Here is a 19,710-nt window from a genome sequence, read left to right on the forward strand (position 1 = left end):
TTCCTGTGACAGGAATTCCTGTCACACACTGGTCAGGTTTCAAAGGATGCACAGTTTGGGTTATACCCACATCATGATAAACTGGTCCCAGCCCCTGGAACCAGGACACAGCCATAAGTGTGAACAATGCTGCACTTATTGAAGTCCTTTGCCTCAGTTTTAGTTCTAGTCTATCTCATGATGATTGTGTAGAGCTGCAGCCTCACTCTTTCCTTTTTTTTCCTTCCATTTTGTAGAAAAAAACAAGTCTTTGTTTCTGGTGACCTGTTGTTCTGACTGAAAAAGTTTCCCCTTCTGTCAATGACAGCTCATGTGAAATCAACTCCCCTTGGCTGGAGGCTTTTATTGCTCTTCAGACTTAGGCAGCAAGTAGCCCATGGCTCACCAGCTCTTGCTGGACCTTGTCAGCTTTTCTATTTTGTCTACCTTGCACGCCAGATGTTGTGTTTGGAATAGCCCACATCAGTGTCCAGCTTCAGATTACTCCAAGGGTTATTTTCCTCCTTTTATGCACAATACCTTATTAATGTTTTTGGATAATTTGCTTGGGATAGAGTTTGTTTCTGTATCAATTATGCTAGGGAAAAGCATCCATTTCTTAAACAAAGATAAATACCTAGCTGTAAACTAAAAAAGCTCCACAGATGCCCCCAGCCCCACACATCCCTCCCAGCCCCACAGACCCTTTCAGCATCCTGCCAGATCCAGCTCCCATCCCCAGCCAGGCTCTGTCCTGGCTTTTCTTCCAGACTGGCAGACAGATTGGACAGGGATATGAATCTCCTGTGCATACATTTGATGTGCTGCTCTTTTGTTGTTGGTCTCTAAATAAGGTTTATAGAGTGTTGCTGATTTTTGCTTTTCTAAAGATTCTACTCATGTAAATACATTCCATATATGGTTTATATGTTGTTGCTATATTGTTGTTCTGTAAATGCATTTCATAGATTGTTGTTGTTTTATAGGCCTGTACAATGTACAGGGGTTTGAATGCCTCATGATCGGGGTTGGGGGTTGGAATCCCTCGGGATTGGGATGCCTCGGGATTGGGATTTGAATTTGAATCGGAATCGATTGGAATTGGGATTGAGATCTGGTTGGGATTGGGACTAGGGTTGGGATTGGGGTTGGAATCCCTAAGGATTGGGGTTGGGATTGGGATCCCTCAGGGTTGGGATTGGGATTGGAATCCCTCAGGATTGGGATTGGGATTGGAATCAGAATCTATTGGGATTGGGATTGGAATCGGGATTGGGATTGGGACGGGAATCCCTCGGGATTGGGATAGCAATCTGATTGGGATTGGGGTTGGGATTGGGGTTGGGATCGTGATTGGAATCCCTCAGGATTGGGATTGGGATTGGAATCCCTCAGGATTGGAATTGGGATTGGGATCAAGATTGGAATCCCTCGGGATCGGGATTGAGGGGGGGGGGAATCCCCTACAGATCCCACCCTGGCTCCGGGGGGGTGTGTGAAATTCCTGGATTCCCGACGGGATTTTTTGGGATTGGAATTCCTTGGATCTCTCTTCCTGCAGGGATCGAGACCCTCCTGTGCTACCTGGAGCTGCACCCCCGGCACTGGCTGGAGCTGCTGCTTCCCACCCATTCCCAGTGCCGGATCTGCTGCTCCGGAGGCGCCCGGCAGCTCCGGGAGGCGGCTCGGAGGTGGGAAAAACCAGGAATTCCCGGGAAAACCCCATTCCCCCCAGCTCCAATGGGATTTTTCCTGCATTTTTTTTACCTGGGAATTCCCAGGAAAACCCGATTTTTCCTGGATTTTTTACCCTGGAATTCCCGGGAAAACCCAATTCCCCCTCAGCTTTGGTGGGATTTTTTCTGGATTTTTTAACCCAGGAATTCCCAGGAAAACCCGATTTTTCCTGGATTTTTTAACCCGGGAATTCCCAGGAAAACCCGATTCCCCCCCAGCTCCAATGGGATTTTTCCTGGATTTTTTAACCCCGGAATTCCCGGGAAAACCCGATTCCCCCCCAGCTTCAATGGGATTTTTCCTGCATTTTTTTACCCGGAATTCCCGGGAAAACCCGATTCCCCCCCAGCTTCAATGGGATTTTTCCTGCATTTTTTTACCTGGGAATTCCCAGGAAAACCTGATTTCCCCCAGCTCCAATGGGATTTTTCCTGGATTTTTTAACCTGGGAATTCCCAGGAAAACCCGATTCCCGGTGGGGATTTTCCCAATTTTGGGGTTTTTCCCCTCAGTTGCTCTCCCGTGGCCGTTTTCCTGGCGCAGGAGCGGCTGGCGAGGCGGGACCACCGGAATTCCGGATCCTTGGAATTCGACATGGTGGAGCTCAGCGATTCCATGGGCTGGGAATCGGCGCTGGTGAAACGGGAACTCCGGAGGCTCCAGGGGGAGACGCGGATATGGAACGGTAACACTGGGAGAGGGAGCGGGATCGGGGTTGGAATCCCTAAGGATTGGGATTGGGATTGGGGTTGGGGTTGGGGTTGAAGTTGGGATTGGGATTGGGGTTGGAATGCCTCATGATCGGGGTTGGGATTGGAATCCCTCGGGATTGGGATTAGGATGCCTCGGGATTGGGATTTGAATTTGAATCGGAATCGATTGGGATTGGGATCCCTCGGGATTGGGATTGAGATCTGGTTGGGATTGGGACTAGGGTTGGGATTAGGGTTGGAATCCCTAAGGATTGGGGTTGGGATTGGGATTGGAATCCCTCAGGGTTGGGATTGGGATTGGAATCCCTCAGGATTGAGATTGGAATCAGAATCTATTGGGATTGGGATTGGAATCGGGATTGGGACGGGAATCCCTCGGGATTGGGATTGCGATCTGGTTGGGATTGGAGTTGGGATTGGGATTGCGATTGGAATCCCTCAGGATTGGGACTGGGATGGGGATTGGAATCAAAATGCCTTGGATTGGGATCAGGTTTGAGATTGGGATTGGGACTGGGATTGGGGTTGGGATTGAGATTGGGATTGGGATCTGGATTGGTATTGGGTTGGGATAGGGATTGGGATTGGAATCCCTCAGGATTGGGATTGGAATTGGTATTGGGATCAAGATTGGAATCCCTCTGGATTGGGATTGGGGTTGGGATTAGGGTTGGGGGATTGGGATCAGAATTGGGATTGGAATTGGGATTGAGATGGGGATTAAGACTGGGATTGCAATCAGGATTGAGGTTAGGATTGGGATGGGGATTGGGGTTGGAGTTGGGATTGGGATCAGGATTGGGGTTGGGATTGGGATTCCGCATGATTGGGGTTGGGATTGGAATCCCTTGGGATTGGGATTTGAATCGGGATTGGGATCTGGATTGGGATTGGGGTTGGGGTTGGGTTTGGAATTGGGGTTGGGAGTGGGGTTGGGAGTGGGGTTGGGAGTGGGATCAGGATTGGAATTGGGATTGAGGGTCAGGGGGGATCCCACCCAGATCCACACCTCCAGAGAGGTCCCGTCATGCCTCGGGATCAGGATCGGGATCGGGATACATGCCTGGTTCCTCCCCAGGGCGCGCGGGGCCAAGCAGGATCCGGGTGGAATTTGGGGAATTGTCCTTCCACTTCCGCGCCTATGGAGACCTGAGCGAGGGGGAGCTCGACTCTGTCTGCCAATTCCTGCTCCAGCACGTGAAATCCCGGGAAAAGGCCGCCCTGCGCCAGCTCCGGGCCTGTTTCCGGGCATTCCAGAGGTGAGGAAAACCACCCCTTCCCGGGTTTTCCTGCCCCTGTTTTCTCTGGAATGCTGGGAAAGGGCGGGAAGTTGATGGGGTGGGATCAGCGTGGCATTCCAGAGGTGAGGAAAACCACCCCTATGTCCCTGTTTTCCTGCCCTGATTTCCCTGGAATGCTGGGAAAGGGTGGGAAGGTGATGGGGTGGGTTCAGCGTGGCATTCCAGAGCTTGGATCCCAACCCTCTGCAGGAGGAGGAGGAGGAGAGGAGGAGCTCCAGGCTCAAGGATCTGATCCGGGAATACTTCGAGCAGGATGGACTCGGATCCCAGGAGGAGGAGGAGGAGCAGGAGGAGGAGGAGGAGGAGGAGCTGGGAAGGGCTCAGGTACATCCCGGTTTTCCTGGGAGATGATCCCAGGTTGGGAATGCCTGGGGTTGGATGAGGGTGAGGATTTGGGATGAGGAGGAGGAGGGATGTGAGCTCCCCATAGATTTGGGATGAGGAGGGATGTGAGCTCCCCATAGATTTGGGATGAGGGATGTGAATCCCCATGGATTTGGGATAAGAAAGAGGAGGGAGGAGGAGGAGGAGCCATTTGAGCTTCAGATGGATTTGAGATGAGGAGGAGGAAGGATGTGAGCTCCCCATGGATTTGGGATGAGGGCTGTGAGCTCCACATGGATTTGGGATGAGGAAGAGCAGGGATATGATCTCCTTTGGATTTGGGATGAAGAATGTGAGTTCCCCATGGGTTTGGGATGAGGAAGAGGAGGGAGGAGAAGGAGGAGCCATATGAGCTCCCCATGGATTTAGGAGGTGGGATATGACCTCCCCATAGATTTGGGATGAGGAGGAGGAGGAGGGCTGTGAGCTCCCCATGGATTTGGGAGGCGAGCTATGATCTCCCATGGATTTGGGATGAGGGATGTGAGCTCCCCATGGATTTGGGATGAGGGATATGATCTCCCCAGGGATTTGGGAGGGGGGATATGACCTCCCCATGGATTTGGGATGGGATGGGATGAGGGCTGAGCTCCCCATGGATTCGGGATGAGGACTGTGCCCTCCCCATGGATTTGGGATGGGATCGCATGGGAGCAGGGCTGTGATCTCCCCCTGGATTTGGGATGGGATGTGATGGGAGCAGGTCTGATCTCTTCCCTGCCCTCAGGATCTGCGGGACTGGGAGAGCTGGGTCCGCTCTGACATCCGATGCTTCCTGTCCGTCCGCCCCGACGAGAAGTTCTCCGGGAGAGCCATCGCCAGGATATTCCACGGGATCAGTAAGGACTGATGGGATGGGATTTGGGGATCTGGGATCCCTTCCTGCCCCTCTTCCCCCCGCTGCCATTCCCGGTTTTCCGCAGGCAGCCCCCGCTTCCCGGCACAGATCTACGGGCGGGATCGGCGCTTCTGGAGGAGGCACCTCCCCCTGGATTTCCACTGGATCGCCCGCCTGGCCACCCAGGAGATCCTGGATGCTGCCAGGTGAGGGGCATTCCCGGGAATGTCCTTCCCACACCCTCCCCCGGGAGCCTTTTTCCAGGGGCGTTTTATCGGGATTTTGTAAATTAATAAACGGAGCCTGCCGGGAACGGGATCTGATGGGTGTCACAGTCCATCCCTGGATCCCGCAAAGCCAGCCCTGGATCCCACAATCCATCCCTGGATCCCATGAATCCATCCATGGATCCCACAAAGCCATCCCTGGATCCCACAGTCCATCCACTGATCCCACAAAGCCGTCCCTGGATCCCACAATCCATCCCTGGATCCCATGGATCCATCTGTGGATCTCATGAATCTGTTCCTGGATCCCATGGATCCATCTGTGGATCTCATGAATCTGTTCCTGAATCCCACAATCCATCCCTGGATCCCACAATCCATCCACTGATCCCATGAATCCATCCATGGGATCTCACAGTCCGTCCCTGGATCCCACAGTCCATCCACTGATCCCATGAATCCACCCTTGGATCCCATGAATCCAACCCTGGATCTCACAATCCATCCCTGGATCCCATGGATCCATCCACTGATCCCATGAATCCATCCATGGGATCTCACAGTCCATCCCTGGATCTCATGAATCTATCCCTGGATCCCACAAATCCATCCATTGATCTCATGAATCCATCTGTGGATCCCATTAATCCATCCCTGGATCCCACAATCCATCCATTGATCCCACAAATCCATCCCTGGATCCCCCCAATCCCTCCCTGTATCCCCCAAATCCATCCCTGGCTCCCCCCAATCCCTCCCTGGATCCCCCCAATCCCTCCCCAGCCCGGGGGCTCCTGTCCCTTGGGATCATTCCGGCTGGGATGGGCTTTGGCAGCGGGTGAGGAGCAGCAGGACCCTCTCCAGCGTCTGCGGCGGCAGCAGCAGCGACAGCCTGGAGGGCACCGGGGGGGTACCTGGGTCCTTCCGGCCCCAAATCCCCCCAAATCCCCCCCAAATCCCACCCAAATCCCCCCCAATCCCACCCCACCGGCCGGGGGGGGCACCAGGGGGCACGTGGATCCTTCCGGCCCCAAATCCACCCCAAATCCCCCCCAAATCCCACCCCAAATCCCACCCCACCGGCCGGGGGGGCTCCACTGGGCAATGGGAACCCCTCAAATTGGAGCCCACCCCCCACCCCAAAGAGCCCCAAACTGGGGTGGCAGCGGAGCCCAGGAGGCGACACCCCCTGACCCCAACACCTGAGGGGACCCCAAAATAACACTCCCTGACCCCAACACCTGAGAGGACCCCAAAATAACACCCCCTGACCCCAACACCTTAGGGGACCCCAAAATCCCAGCCCCCAAATCCCACCTCCTAACACCCAACACCCCCTACTCCAACAGGACCCCAAAATCCCAGCTCCCAACCCCAAAATCCCACCCCCTAACACGCCCGACCCCAACAGGACCCCAAAATCCCAAACCCACCCAACCCCAAAATCCCACCCTCTAACACTCAAAACCTGATGAGACCCCAAAATCCCACCCCGTAACACCCAACACCCTGATGGGACCTCAAAATCCCAGCCCCTGACCCCAAAATCCCACCCCTTAACACCCAACACCCCCCACCCCAACGGGACCCCAAAATCCCACCCCCGACCCCAAAATCCCAACACCCAACTCCAACACCCTGATGGGACCCCAAAATCCCACCCTGTAACATCCAACACCCCCCACCCCAACAAGACCCCAAAATCCCACCCTGTAACACCCAACACCCTGATGGGACCCCAGATTCCCACCCCCCAAATCCCAACACCCTCCCCCACCACATTGGGACCCCAAAATCCCAACCCCAGCTCCCAAAGAGGACCCCAAAGTCCCACATTTTGGGTGCCTCCATCTCCCCCAGATCCCACATTTTGGGTGCCCCCCGTGTCCCCCACATTTTGGGTGCCCCCATATCCCCTACACCCGCCATTTGGGTGCCTCCCATTTCCCTCAGTACCCCATATTTTGGGTGCCCCCCATATCCTCCATACCCCATATTTTGGGTGCCCCCCCCATACCCCAGGTGGGTGCCCTCCATGTCCCCCCGATACCCCCCATTTGGGTGCCCCCCGTGCCCCCATTTGGGTGCCCCCATTTCCCCCCACACCCCATATTTTGGGTGCTCCCCCATGTCCCCCAATACCCCACATTTGGGTGCCCCCATTTCCTCCCACACCCCACATTTTGGGTACTCCCCCATCTCCCCCACACCCCACATTTTGGGTGGCCCCCTGTGCCGCCATGTGGGTGCCCCCATTTCCCTCAATACCCCACAATTTGGGTGCCCCCATTTCCCCCCACCCCCCACATTTTGCCCCCCCCATCTCCTCCGTGCCCCACTGTGGGTGCCCCCATTTCCCCCATACCCTATATTTTGGGTGCCCCCATTCCCCTCCCCACACCCCACATTTTGGGTGCCCCCCATCTCCCTCGTGTCCCCATGTGGGTGCCCCCATTTCCCCCCACACCCCACACTTTGGGTGCTCCCATCTCCCCCGTGCTGCCCATTTTGGGTGCCCCCATTTCCCCCCAGACCCTCCCATTTTGGGTACCCCCCATCTCCCCCGTGCCCCCCATGTGGGTGCCCCCATTTCCCCCAATACCCCATATTTTGGGTGCCCCCATTTCCCCCCAGACCCCCCATTCTGGGTACCCCCCCATCTCCCCCGTACCCCAGGTGGGAGCCCCCCTCGAGCCCGAAGTGGCTCCCCGGGAACACCCCCGGGAGCTCCTTCGGGGACACCCCTGGGAACACCCCCGGGAGCTCCTCCGGGAGCTCCTCCGACCGCCGGTACCGAACACGGGACAGTGACAGCGCCTGGGGGGACACGGGACAGATGGACAGGGATAGGGACAGATGGACAGGGACAGGGACAGGGACAGAGGGATAGGGACAGATGGACAGGGATAGGGACAGATGGACAGAGACAGGGACAGGGTCAGGGGACGGGGACAGGGGACAGGGGGACAGGGGACAGGGACGGGGGACAGGGGGACAGGAACAGGGACAGGGACAGGGGACAGGGACAGGGACAGGGGACAGGGGACAGGGACAGGGGACAGGGACAGGGGACAGGGGACAGGGGACAGGGACAGGAACAGAGACAGGGGACAGGGGGACAGGGTCAGGGACAGGGGGGACACGGGGACAGTTGGGACACGGACAGGGACAGGGACATAGGGGGACAGGGGGACACAGGGGGACAGAACCGCTGGGACAGGGAGGGGAAAAGGGGGAGACGGGGGGGACACCGAGGGAGGGACCCTGTGCCCAGGGGGTCCCTGTCCCCAGAGTGTCCCTTTCCCCCTGTCTCCAGGGTGTCCCTGGGCTGTCCCCTGTCCCCAAGGTGTTCCCTGTGCCCAGAGTGTCCCCTGTCCCCAAGGTGTCCCCTGTCCCCAAGGTGTCCCCTGTGCCCAGAGTGTCCCCTGTCCCCAAGGTGTCCCCTGTCCCCAAGGTGTCCCCTGTACCCAGGGTGTCCCTGTCCCCAGGGTGTCCCTTTCCCTGTCCCCAGGATGTCCCTGTCCCCTGTCCCCGGGATGTCCCGAGTCCCCCAGGCCCCCCCATGTCCCCAGGATGTCCCTTTCCCTGTCCCCAGGATGTCCCTGTCCCCTGTCCCCGGGATGTCCCGAGTCCCCCAGGCCCCCCCATGTCCCCAGGATGTCCCACATTGCCAGGGTGTCCCTGTCCCCAAGGTGTCCCCTGTCCACAGGGTGTCCCTTTCCCTGTCCCCAGGGTGTCCCTGTCCCTGTCCCCGGGATGTCCCGAGTCCCCCAGACACCCCCCCCCCATGTCCCCAGGGTGTCCCACATTCCCAGGGTGTCCCTGTCCCCGGGATGTCCCGAGTCCCCCAGACACCCCCCCCCCCCCCATGTCCCCGGGATGTCCCACATTCCCAGGGTGTCCCATGTGCCGAATATGTCCCGAGTCCCCAGGATGTCCCACGTTCCCAGTCCCCCCCCCCCCGTTCCCCAATCCCCCCCCGCAGGGTCGTGTGTCCCCCCCCTTCCCTCTCTCCCCCCAGTTCTCCCAGTGCCCCCCACTTCCCCAGTTCCCCCCAGTCCCCTCCTCCCAGTGCCCCCAGTTCCCTCAGTGCCCCTAGTCCCCCCAGTGTCCCCCAGTATCCCCCATCCCAGTCCCCCATCCCAGTTCCCCCAGTCCCCTCTGTACCGGTTCCTGTCCCGTGTCTGTGCCCTGGACCCATGGGAATGTCCCCCATCCCAGTCAACCCCAGTCCCTCCCAGTCCCCCCAGCGCCCTCAGTCCCCCCATTCCCCCATTCTCCCAGTCCCCCCAGTGCCCCCAGTCCCCCCAGTGCCCCCAGTCCCTCCCAGTCCCCCATCCCAGTCCCCCCATTCCCCCCATTCCCCCAGTCCCTCCCAGTGCCCCCATTCCCCCATTCCCCCAGTCCCTCCCAGTGCCCCCAGTGCCCCCAGTCACCCCCTTACCCTGTCGGTGTCCGTGCCCTGTACCCGTAGGAGGGCTCGGGGCCCCCCGGCCGGGGCCGGGCAGCGAATCCCGGGGACAGAGCCCAGAACATCCTGAACCCTCCGAGCGTTCCGGGACAGAGCCTGGCACAGGGACACCCGGTGCTGTGGGATAATGGGATATGGGATTGGGATAATGGGATAATGGGATTGGGATGGGACAGCGACAGGGACAGGGACACATGGTGCTGGATATGGGATAATGGGATAATGGGATATGGGATAATGGGATTGGGATAATGGGAGAGCACCCGGCACAGGGACACACGGTGCTGGATATGGGATAATGGGATATGGGATAATGGGATATGGGATAATGGGAGAGCGCCCGGCACAGGGACACACGGTGCTGGATATGGGATTGGGACAATGGGATTGGGATGGGAGAGCGGCCAGTACAGGGACACACGGTGCTGGGATTGGGATATGGGATTGGGATAATGGGATAATGGGATTGGGACGGGACAGGGACACACGGTGCTGGATATGGGATATGGGATTGGGATAATGGGATTGGGATAATGGGATTGGGATGGGACAGGGACAGGGACACAGGGTGCTGGATATGGGATAATGGGATATGGGATATGGGATAATGGGAGAGCGCCCGGCACAGGGACACACGGTGCTGGATATGGGATTGGGATAATGGGATTGGGATGGGAGAGTGACCGGCACAGGGACACACAGTGCTGGGGTTGGGATATGGGATGGGGTAAGAAATAGGATAGGATGGGATGGGATGGGATGGGGTAAGAAATAGGATAGGATGGGATGGGATGGGATGGAATGGAATGGAATGGAATGGAATGGAATGGAATGGGATGGAATGGAATGGGATGGAATGGAATGGGCTGGGCTGGGCTGGGCTGGGGCTGGGATGGGCTGGGGCTGGGGTAAGAAATAGGATAGGATGGGATGGGATGGGATGGGATGGGGTAAGAAATAGGATAGGATGGGATGGGATGGGATGGGATGGGGTAAGAAATAGGATGGGATGGGATGGGATGGGACGGGATGGGACGGGATGGGACGGGATGGGATGGATGGGGTGGGATAAGAAATAGGATGGGCTGGGCCGGGCTGGGCCGGGCCGTGCCCCAAGCAGCCTCTCCCACCTCCTGCACCGCCCTCGCAATGGGATCTGCTGGGTCCGGTGGGTCCATGAGCAGGTCCAGGAGGATCCTGCCGGGCACACAGGGCCGGGGGATGGACTGGGCCAGCTGGAAGAGCTCCTGAACCCCCTCCTCGATGTTCACCAGCTCCAGGAACCCCGCGCGGAAGCCGCTCCTGCGGGAACGGCCGCGCTCAGCCCGGGGAGATCCATCCCGGACATCCCATTCCCGGCATTCATTCCCGCTCACTCTCCGGCAGCGCTCTTGGACAGGGAGTAGAAGGAGACGAGCTGGACGGAGGAGGAGAGCGGGGGCCCGGCCTCAGCCAGAGCCCGGCGGAACGACACGAACGGGCGATCCGGGGAGAAGGAGCGTTCCTGGTGCACCTGGGGGGGCAAACGGGGGGGAATGGGGTGGGAATGGGGCGAGAATGGGGCAGGGAGTGCCCTGGTGCACCTGGGGATGGGAAACGGGCTGGGAATGGGCTGGGAATAGGGTGGGAATGGGGCGAGAATGGGGTGGGAGTGGGGTGGGAATTGGGCAGGGAGTGCCCTGGGAATGGAGTGGGTAATTGGACAGAGAAATGGGGCTGGAAAAGGGGGAATGGGGTGGGAATGGGGTGGGAATGGGGCAGGGAGTGCCTGGGAATGGGGCTGGAAAAGGGATAATGGGGGCACTGGGGAAGTGAATTAGGGGGGAAATGGGGCGGGAATGGGGCAGGGAGTGCTCTGGGATAGTGGGGTGGGGAAAGGGATAATGGGGAGGAAATGGGGTGGGAATTGGGCAGGGAGTGCCCTGGGAATGGGGTGGGAATGGGGCAGGGAGTGCCCTGGGAATGGGGTGGGCACTGGGCCAGGGCAGGGGGGCTGCCAAGGGGCACGGGGGGCACTGGGAGCACTGGGGGCACTGGGGCTGCCCCACCTCATCCACCAGCAGCAGCAGCGGCTCCTCGAACGCCAGAGACAGCAGGGCCAGCATGGAATGGCGGCTGAGAACATGGCCTGGGGTGGGAATAACGGAATAACGGGAATAGTGGGAATAATGAGGACTCAGCCTGGAATCCCAGCTGAGAACATGGCCTGGAGTGGGAATAACAGGAATAACGGGAAGGATGGGAATGATGGGAATGATGGGAATGATGGGAATAATGGGAATGGTGGGAATGGGGGCTGAGCCCGGGAACCCTGGCTGAGCATGTGGGCTGGAATGGGAATAATGGGAATAACGGGAATAGTGGGAATGATGGGAATAATGGGAATAATGGGAATAGTGGGAACGGGAATGGGAATGGTGGGATGGGTTGAACTGGGGAAACTGAGGCCCGGGGGGGGTTTAAGTGGAGCCCAAGAGGGGCGAGTGATGCCCGAGGTGGATTTAAACCAGAGCCCAGAGGGGAAAGTGAGGCCCAAGGAGGGGTTAACTGGGAAACAAAGGCACGGGAGGGGGGGGGGTTTAGGCAGAGCCCAGCAGGGAAACTGAGGCACAGGAGGGGTTTAACTGGGCACACCGAGCCCTGGGCTGGGTTTAACTGGGCACACCGAGCCCCGGGCTGGGTTTAACTGGGGACACCAAGCCCCGGGCTGGGTTTAACCGGGGAAACTGAGGCACAGGAAGGGTTTAATCGTGCCCACCGAGCCCTGGGCTGGGTTTAATTGGGGACACCGAGCCCCGGGCCGGGTTTAAACGTTCCCACCGAGCCCCAGGTCAAGTTTCCTCATTCCCAGCTCCCCCCGGGCCGGGTTTAACCCCCCGCACTCACCCGTGGGGTCCCCAGGGTTGACGACCCAGAGCACTTTGGGGGTGCAGCGGCCCCGCGCGTCCTGCAGCTCCCGGCGGATCGCGGCCACGTCCGGGGCCCATTCCCGGGATTCCTCCAGGGGGTACGGGATGGGCACGGCCCCCGCCAGCCCCGCGGCCAGCGCGGCCAGGGGGGGGCCCGGCACGGGCACCAGGACCCCCGTGGGCACCGCCGAGCGGGGATCGACCAGCAGGGACAGCACGAACTGCCAAGGGAAGGAGGGACAACGGGACCCGTCGGGGCGAGGAATAAAAATTTTGGTTTTTTTTTTATAGGAATGTGGGGAAGTTTTAAGAGATCCCAGTCCCAGAGCCGGAGATTGGGGGGGGCTTTTTTTTTTTTTTTTGGCCGGGTAAGGGAGATAAAAAAACTATTATAAAATATATAAATAATGTATATTTTTAAAAATATATTTTATATATATATATAAAAATATATATTTATATTTTATATAGAATATATACATTATATATAATATATTATATATAGTTTTACAATTATATACATAATATATATTTTATATATATTTTATATATATTATATATTTTATACTATATTATATTATATATAGTTTTATAATTATATATAATATATATAATATATATTTTTATAATATATACTATATATATTATATATATTATAATATATACTATATATATTATATATATAGTACATATATTATATACATTATAATATATAATATATATTTTATATATATTATATATTTTATATTATATATAATTTTATAATTATGAATATATTATATATAATATATATAATATATATTATAAATATATATATATTATATATATAATATACATATATAATAAAAACCCTGAATAAATCCGCAATAAAACCCCTCCCCCCTTTCTTTGCTCCCCAAGTTCGCAGCGGGGTATTGAAATTGAAATTTTAAATTTCTTCCATTTAAAAAAAAAAGAGGGATTTTTTTTTTTCCGGAGTTTCTGGTGTCTTTCTTCGATTTAAAAAAAAAGGGATATTTTTTTTCTTTTCCCGATGGTCAGGCCGGGGGTTTAAGGCTGGAATTCCCGGGGAACAGGGAGGAGAAATAAAAATATGGGTGGTGTTTTTATAGGAATGGGGTGAAGTTTGAAGAGCTCCGAGTCCCAGAGCTGGGTGTCTGGGGGGTCTTTTTTGCAGCGAAAAAAACACTTTTCAGACAAAAAAATGAAATATTAACCTTATCTAAAGAAAAAAACTATTATAAAATATATATATAATATATATATATTTTATATATATATTATATATATTATATATTTCATGTTATATTTTATTATCTATAGTTTTATAATTATATATATTATAGATATAGCATATATAACATATTATAAATATATATTTTATATATATTATATGTAATTATAGAACTATTACATATATAATATATATATTATAAATATATATATTATATGTATTATATATATATAATTATAAAACTATAAAACTATTAAACCCGAGGGGGTCTTTCCTCCCCCCGAAAAAAAAATACTCGGTGCTGGAGTAGAATTATTTAGAAATATTTAAATAACTATATTTAGATATTTATTATATATAATATATATATAAAAAATATATATAATATATAATATATATAATATATTTTATAAATATCTAAATATAGATTATAATAATATATATATCTTTTTATATAATTATATATAATTATAAAACTATAAAACTCGTGGAATTTAAATTTAAATTTCTTCCATTTAAGAAAAAAAAAAAAAGAGGGATTTTTTTTTTTCTTTCTTTTCTCGACAGTCGAGATGGGGGTTTAGGGATGGAATTCTCAGGGAAATGGGATAAGGTTAATATTTCATTTTTTTTGCCTGAAAAGGTTTCTTTTCGCTGCAAAAAAAGGGGACTTCCCCTTCTTTTTTATTCGAGTCCGGCACCGAGTTTTGTTTTTTTGGAGGGAGAAAAGACCCCCTCGGTTTTAATAGTTCTATAGTTTTATAATTATATATATATATATACATATATATATAAAAATATAGATATTGTAAATATATATATTTTATATATAATATATATAATATATAATAAATAAAGTAACATATGATATAATATCTAAAAACATAAATATATATTTTTATAAATACATAAATATCATATAAATGTAATAGTATATAATAATATATATAAATATATATTTATAATATATATTGTATATAATTATAAAACTATATATAATATTATATATATTTATAATGTATGTAATATATATTATATATTTACTTACAAAACTATTGATAATATTATATATCTATTTATAATATATATTATATATTATATATATAATTATAAAACTATATATAATATAATATATTATGACATAATATAATATAAAATATTAAATTTTTAAAATTTAAATTTAAATTTCTTCAATTTAAAAAAAAGAGGGTTGTTTTTTTTTTTTTTCTTTTCCAACCGGTGGGATTTTTTTTTTTCCTCATGGTCAGGCTGGGGGTTTTTCCAAGGCTGGAATTCCCTGGAGTTTGGGAAGGGAAGGGACTGACCGGCAGGATGGAGGCGGTGCCGCTGCACAGGATGATGTTTTTGGGGTCCGAGGGGATCCCGTCCCGCCGCTCCAGGAACCGGGACACGCGCTCGGGAACACACCGGGATCGGTGCTCGTGGTTGTACCCACCTGGGAGGGCACCCCGAGATCAGGGGGGCACCCCGGAGATCGAAGGGGAGCCCCAGAGACCCCAGAAATTGTTTGGGGGCACCCCAGAGATTGTTTGGGGGCACCCCATAATTCAAACAGGCACCCCAGAGATCAAAGGGGCGCCCCAGAGACTGTTTGGGGGCACCCCAGAGATCAAAGGGGCGTCCCATAGCTCAAACGGGCACCCCAGAATTCAAACAGGCACCCCAGAAATCAAAGGGGTACCCCAGAGATTGTTTGGGGGCACCCCATAATTCAAACAGGCACCCCAGAGATCAAAGGGGCGCCCCAGAGACTGTTTGGGGCACCCCAGAGATCAAAGGGGCGCCCCATAGCTCAAACGGGCACCCCATAGCTCAAACGGGCACCCCAGAATTCAAACAGGCACCCCAGAAATCAAAGGGGCACCCCAGAGATTGTTTGGGGGCACCCCAAAGCTCAAACAAGCACCCCATAATTCAATCGGGCAACCCAGAGATTGTTTGAGGGCACCCCAGAAATCAAAGGGGCACCCCAGAGCTCAGAGGGGCACCCCATAATTCAAACGGCACCCCATGGGTCGTTCTGAGGGCATCCCGACAGTCTGGGCACCCCAAACCTCAAACGGTCGTTCTGAGGGCACCCCTATGGCTCTGGGCACCCCATAACTCAATTGGGTATCCCATAACTCAAACGGGTACCCCATAACTCAATCAGGCACCCCATAACTCAAATGGGCACCCCATGGGTTGTTCTGAGGGCACCCCAAGGCTCTGGGCACCCCATAACTCAAACGGGCACCCCACAGATCACCAGACCCCCCGCGGGACACCCCACAACCCACCCACCCACCCACCCCCACACTGAGTACCCCACAGGATCCCGACCCCCCCTCCCGGCACCCCCCAAACCCCGCCAGGGTGACCCCAAAACCCCTCAAAGCCCCCAAACCCCTCTGGGGTGACCCCAAAGCCCCCAAACCCCGCCGGGGTGACCCCAAAGCCCCCGGACCCCCAAAACCCTCCAGGGTGACCCCAAACCCCCCAAAGCCCCCGAACCCCACCGGGGTGACCCCAAAGACCCCAAACCCCTCCGCGGTGACCCCAAAGCCCCCGAACTCCCCAAACCCCGCTGGAGTGACCCCAAAGCCCCCAAACCCCCCAAACCCCGCCGAGGTGACTCCAAAGCCCTCAAACCCCACAAACCCCTCTGGGATGACCTCAAAGCCCCTGAACCCCCCAACCCCCCCAAACCCCGTCGGGGTGACCCCAAAGTCCCCAACCCCCCCAAACCCCTCCAGGGTGACCCCAAAGCCCCCAAACCCAGCCGAGGTGACCCCAAAGCTCCCGAACCCCCAAACCCCTCCAGGGTGACCCCAAAGCCCCCGAGCCCCCCCAAACCCCGTCAGGGTGACGCCAAAGCCCCCAAACCCCGCCGAGGTGACCCCAAAGCTCCCGAACTCCCCAAACCCCTGCAGGGTGACCCCAAAGCCCCCGAGCCCCCCCAAACCCCGTCAGGGTGACGCCAAAGCCCCCAAACCCCGCCGAGGTGACCCCAAAGCTCCCGAACCCCCCAAACCCCTGCAGGGTGACCCCAAAGCCCCCGAGCCCCCCCCAAACCCCTGCAGGGTGACCCCAAAGCCCCCAAACCCGCCGGGGTGACCCCAAAACCTCCAAACCCCCCAAAGCCCCCAAACCCCTCCGGGGTGACCCCAAAGCCCCCAAACCCCGCCGGGGTGACCCCAAACCCCTCCAGGGTGACCCCAAAGCCCCCAAACCCCGCCGGGGTGACCCCAAACCCCTCCAGGGTGACCCCAAAGCCCCCGAACCCCCCCAAATCCCACCGATATTCCCGCTGTCCATCTCCCGCAGGATCCGGCGGGCCCGGCCCCGAACGGCCTCGGGAAACGTGTCCGTGTCCAAAAGTTCGGGATAAACACAGGTGGCCAAAACCTGGGAACAGGGACCCAAAACCTGGGAACGGGGACCCAAAACCTGGGAACGGGGACCCAAAACCTGGAAACAGGGATCCAAAACCTGGAAACAGGGATCCAAAAACTGGGAACAGGGATCCAAAACCTGGGAACAGGGATCCAAAACCTGGGAACGGGGACCCAAAACCTGGGAACAGGGATCCAAAACCTGGGAACAGGGAGCGGGATTGTCCCCGGGGACAGGGGGGGACATTCCCGGGGGTATTTGGGATCGGGATTGTCCCCAGGGACACGCGGGGGACATTCCAGGTGGCACCTAGGGAGTGGGAATGAGTCCTGGGGGGACACAGGGACACGGGGGTGACATTCCCGGGGGTATTTGGGGATCGGGATTGTCCCCGAGGACACAGGGGGGGACATTCCCGGGGGTATTTGGGGATCGGGATTGTCCCCGGGGACACAGGGGGGGACATTCCCAGAGGATCGGGATTGTCCCCGGGGACACAGGGGGGAACATTCCCAGAGGATCGGGATTGTCCCCGGGGACACAGGGGGGAACATTCCCAGAGGATCGGGATTGTCCCCGGGGACACGGGGGGGACATTCCCGGGGGTATTTGGGGATCGGGATTGTCCCCAGGGACACGGGGGTGACATTCCCGGGTGACATTCCCGGGGGTACCTGGCGCAGGACGGGAATGGGAGCCCATCCCATGGAATGCGGGTCGTCGCCGCCGCATTCCAGAGCCTGGAATGTCCCCGCGGTGCCCTCGGGGGCCGCCATGGCCCGGCCCGTGCCAGGGGGGTGGTGCCAGGGGAGGGAAACGGGGCGGGAATTGGGCAGGATATCGGGAAATGGGACGGGAAAAGGGGGATAACCGGGGGAAACGGGCATGGGGTGGGCACCGGGATTGGGAAACGGGGCTGGAAAAGGGGGATAATTGGGGGAACGGGGCTGGAAAAGGGGGATAACGGTGGGGAACGGGGCTGGAAAAGGGAGATAATTGGGGGGAACGGGGCTGGAAATAGGGATAACGGGGGGAACGGGGCTGGAAAAGGGGGATAACGGGGGGAAATGGGGTGTCCCTGGCACGGGGTGGGCACCGGGACCGGGAAATGGGGCTGGAAAAGGGGGTAACCGGGGAAAACGGGGCTGGAAAAGGGGGATAACGGGGGAAACGGGGTGTCCCGGGCACGGGATGGGCACTGGGAGAGGGACAGGAGGGGAAATGGGGTGGGAAAAGGGATAACGGGGGGCACCGGGGGAGAAAGGGGGGCTGAAATCGGGGGGGAAAGAGGGACAACCCTGGGCTCGGGGCAGGTCCTGGGGTGGCATAACATGGGCGGAGCTGGGCACGGAGGGACAGACGGACAGACGGACAGACGGACAGACGGACAGACGGGACCCCGCCCACCCCGGGCACCCCGGCACGGACCCCTGCTCGTTAATTAAGGCCCCTAATCATTAATTAAGACCCCTAATCATTAACCAGGAGGCCCAAACATTAACCCGGCCCCAAAACAACAACCCGGCCACGCCCCCCCCCCGGGGGGGTTTCCCAGGGATCCCGATCCCGGACCTGGATCCTGCCATGGCGGCCGCGGGCCGCTGACCCCGCCCCGGACCCGGAGACCCCCCTGCTCGAGGGGGGGGATGGCACCGAGGAGGAGCTGGCATGGGTGAGACCCCCCCCACCCCCCCCACGGGACCCCCAGGGTCACCCAGGGGACCCCCAGGACCCCCAGGGGCACCCAGAGAACCCCCAGGGCCCCCCCCAGGGTCATCCGGAGACTCCCCAGGGACCCCCGGACCCCCCCGCGGAACCCCCAAGGTCACCCAAGGTCACCCACGGACCTCACGGGGACCCACGGATTCCCACGGGACCCACAGACCCCCACGGGACCCCCAGGGTCACCCCGAGCCCCCACGGGGACTCACAGACCCCCACGGGACCCCTGGGATCACCCAGACCCCACGGGGACCCACAGACCTCCAGGGGACCCCCCAAGCCCCAGTGGGACCCACAGGGACCCCCATGGGGACCCCCACAGGGACCCCCAGCGTCACCCCGAGTCCCACAGGGACCCACAGACCCCCACGGGACCCCCACAGGGACCCCCGGGGTCACCCAGAACCCCACAGGGTCCCACAGACTTCCAGGGGACCCTCAGAGCCCCACGGCGACCCACAGGGACCACCAGCGTCAACCCGAGCCCCCACAGGGACCCACAGACATCCAGGGGACCCCCCAAGCCCCAGTGGGACCCACAGACCTCCAGGGGACCCCCGGAGTCACCCCAAGCCCCCACAGGGACTCACAGACCCCCACGGGACCCACAGGGTCACCCCGAGCTCCACAGGGGCCCACAGACATCCAGGGGACCCTCAGAGCCCCATGGGGACCCACAGACCCCAATGGGACCCCCATGGGACCCCCAGGGCCACCCAGAACCCCACAGGGACCCACAGACCTCCAGGGAACCCCCCGAGCCCCAGTGGGACCCACAGGGACTCCCATGGGGACCCCC

The 19,710-nt window shown here is 55.7% G+C and overlaps 1 protein-coding gene, 2 long non-coding RNA genes and 1 pseudogene across 4 annotated transcripts; 2 read left to right on the plus strand and 2 right to left on the minus strand.

Annotated features, from left to right (window-relative positions):
• The window catches only part of LOC135405029 (zinc finger protein 271-like), a 278,014-nt pseudogene that overhangs the window by 17,534 nt on the left and 240,770 nt on the right, over positions 1–19,710 (plus strand).
• LOC135405676 (uncharacterized) lies at positions 3,704–5,132 on the plus strand. The gene is made up of 3 exons (XR_010425934.1): positions 3,704–4,054; positions 4,842–4,953; positions 5,038–5,132. It is a non-coding gene; the product is annotated as an uncharacterized LOC135405676 (long non-coding RNA).
• Positions 5,293–9,744, minus strand: LOC135405659 (uncharacterized). Its single transcript, XR_010425916.1, has 4 exons — positions 9,624–9,744; positions 7,851–7,996; positions 5,666–6,071; positions 5,293–5,377 (listed from the first exon to the last, which is right to left on the minus strand). It is a non-coding gene; the product is annotated as an uncharacterized LOC135405659 (long non-coding RNA).
• LOC135405520 (alanine aminotransferase 1-like) lies at positions 10,919–18,031 on the minus strand. Of its 2 annotated transcripts, none has more exons than XM_064640226.1 (6): positions 17,864–18,031; positions 17,093–17,222; positions 15,119–15,249; positions 12,537–12,780; positions 11,699–11,778; positions 10,919–11,163 (listed from the first exon to the last, which is right to left on the minus strand). In XM_064640226.1, exons 1-6 carry the CDS (start codon positions 17,963–17,965, stop codon positions 11,023–11,025), a joined length of 828 nt encoding a protein of 275 aa, XP_064496296.1. In that variant the 5' UTR covers positions 17,966–18,031; the 3' UTR covers positions 10,919–11,022. The 2 variants fall into 2 exon arrangements, with proteins under 2 accessions (XP_064496296.1, XP_064496297.1); XM_064640227.1 differs by having other exon boundaries at positions 10,920–11,163; positions 17,093–17,201.

This window comes from Pseudopipra pipra, chromosome W, assembly GCF_036250125.1.
Source record: "Pseudopipra pipra isolate bDixPip1 chromosome W, bDixPip1.hap1, whole genome shotgun sequence".
Classification (NCBI taxonomy): Eukaryota; Metazoa; Chordata; class Aves; order Passeriformes; family Pipridae; genus Pseudopipra; species Pseudopipra pipra.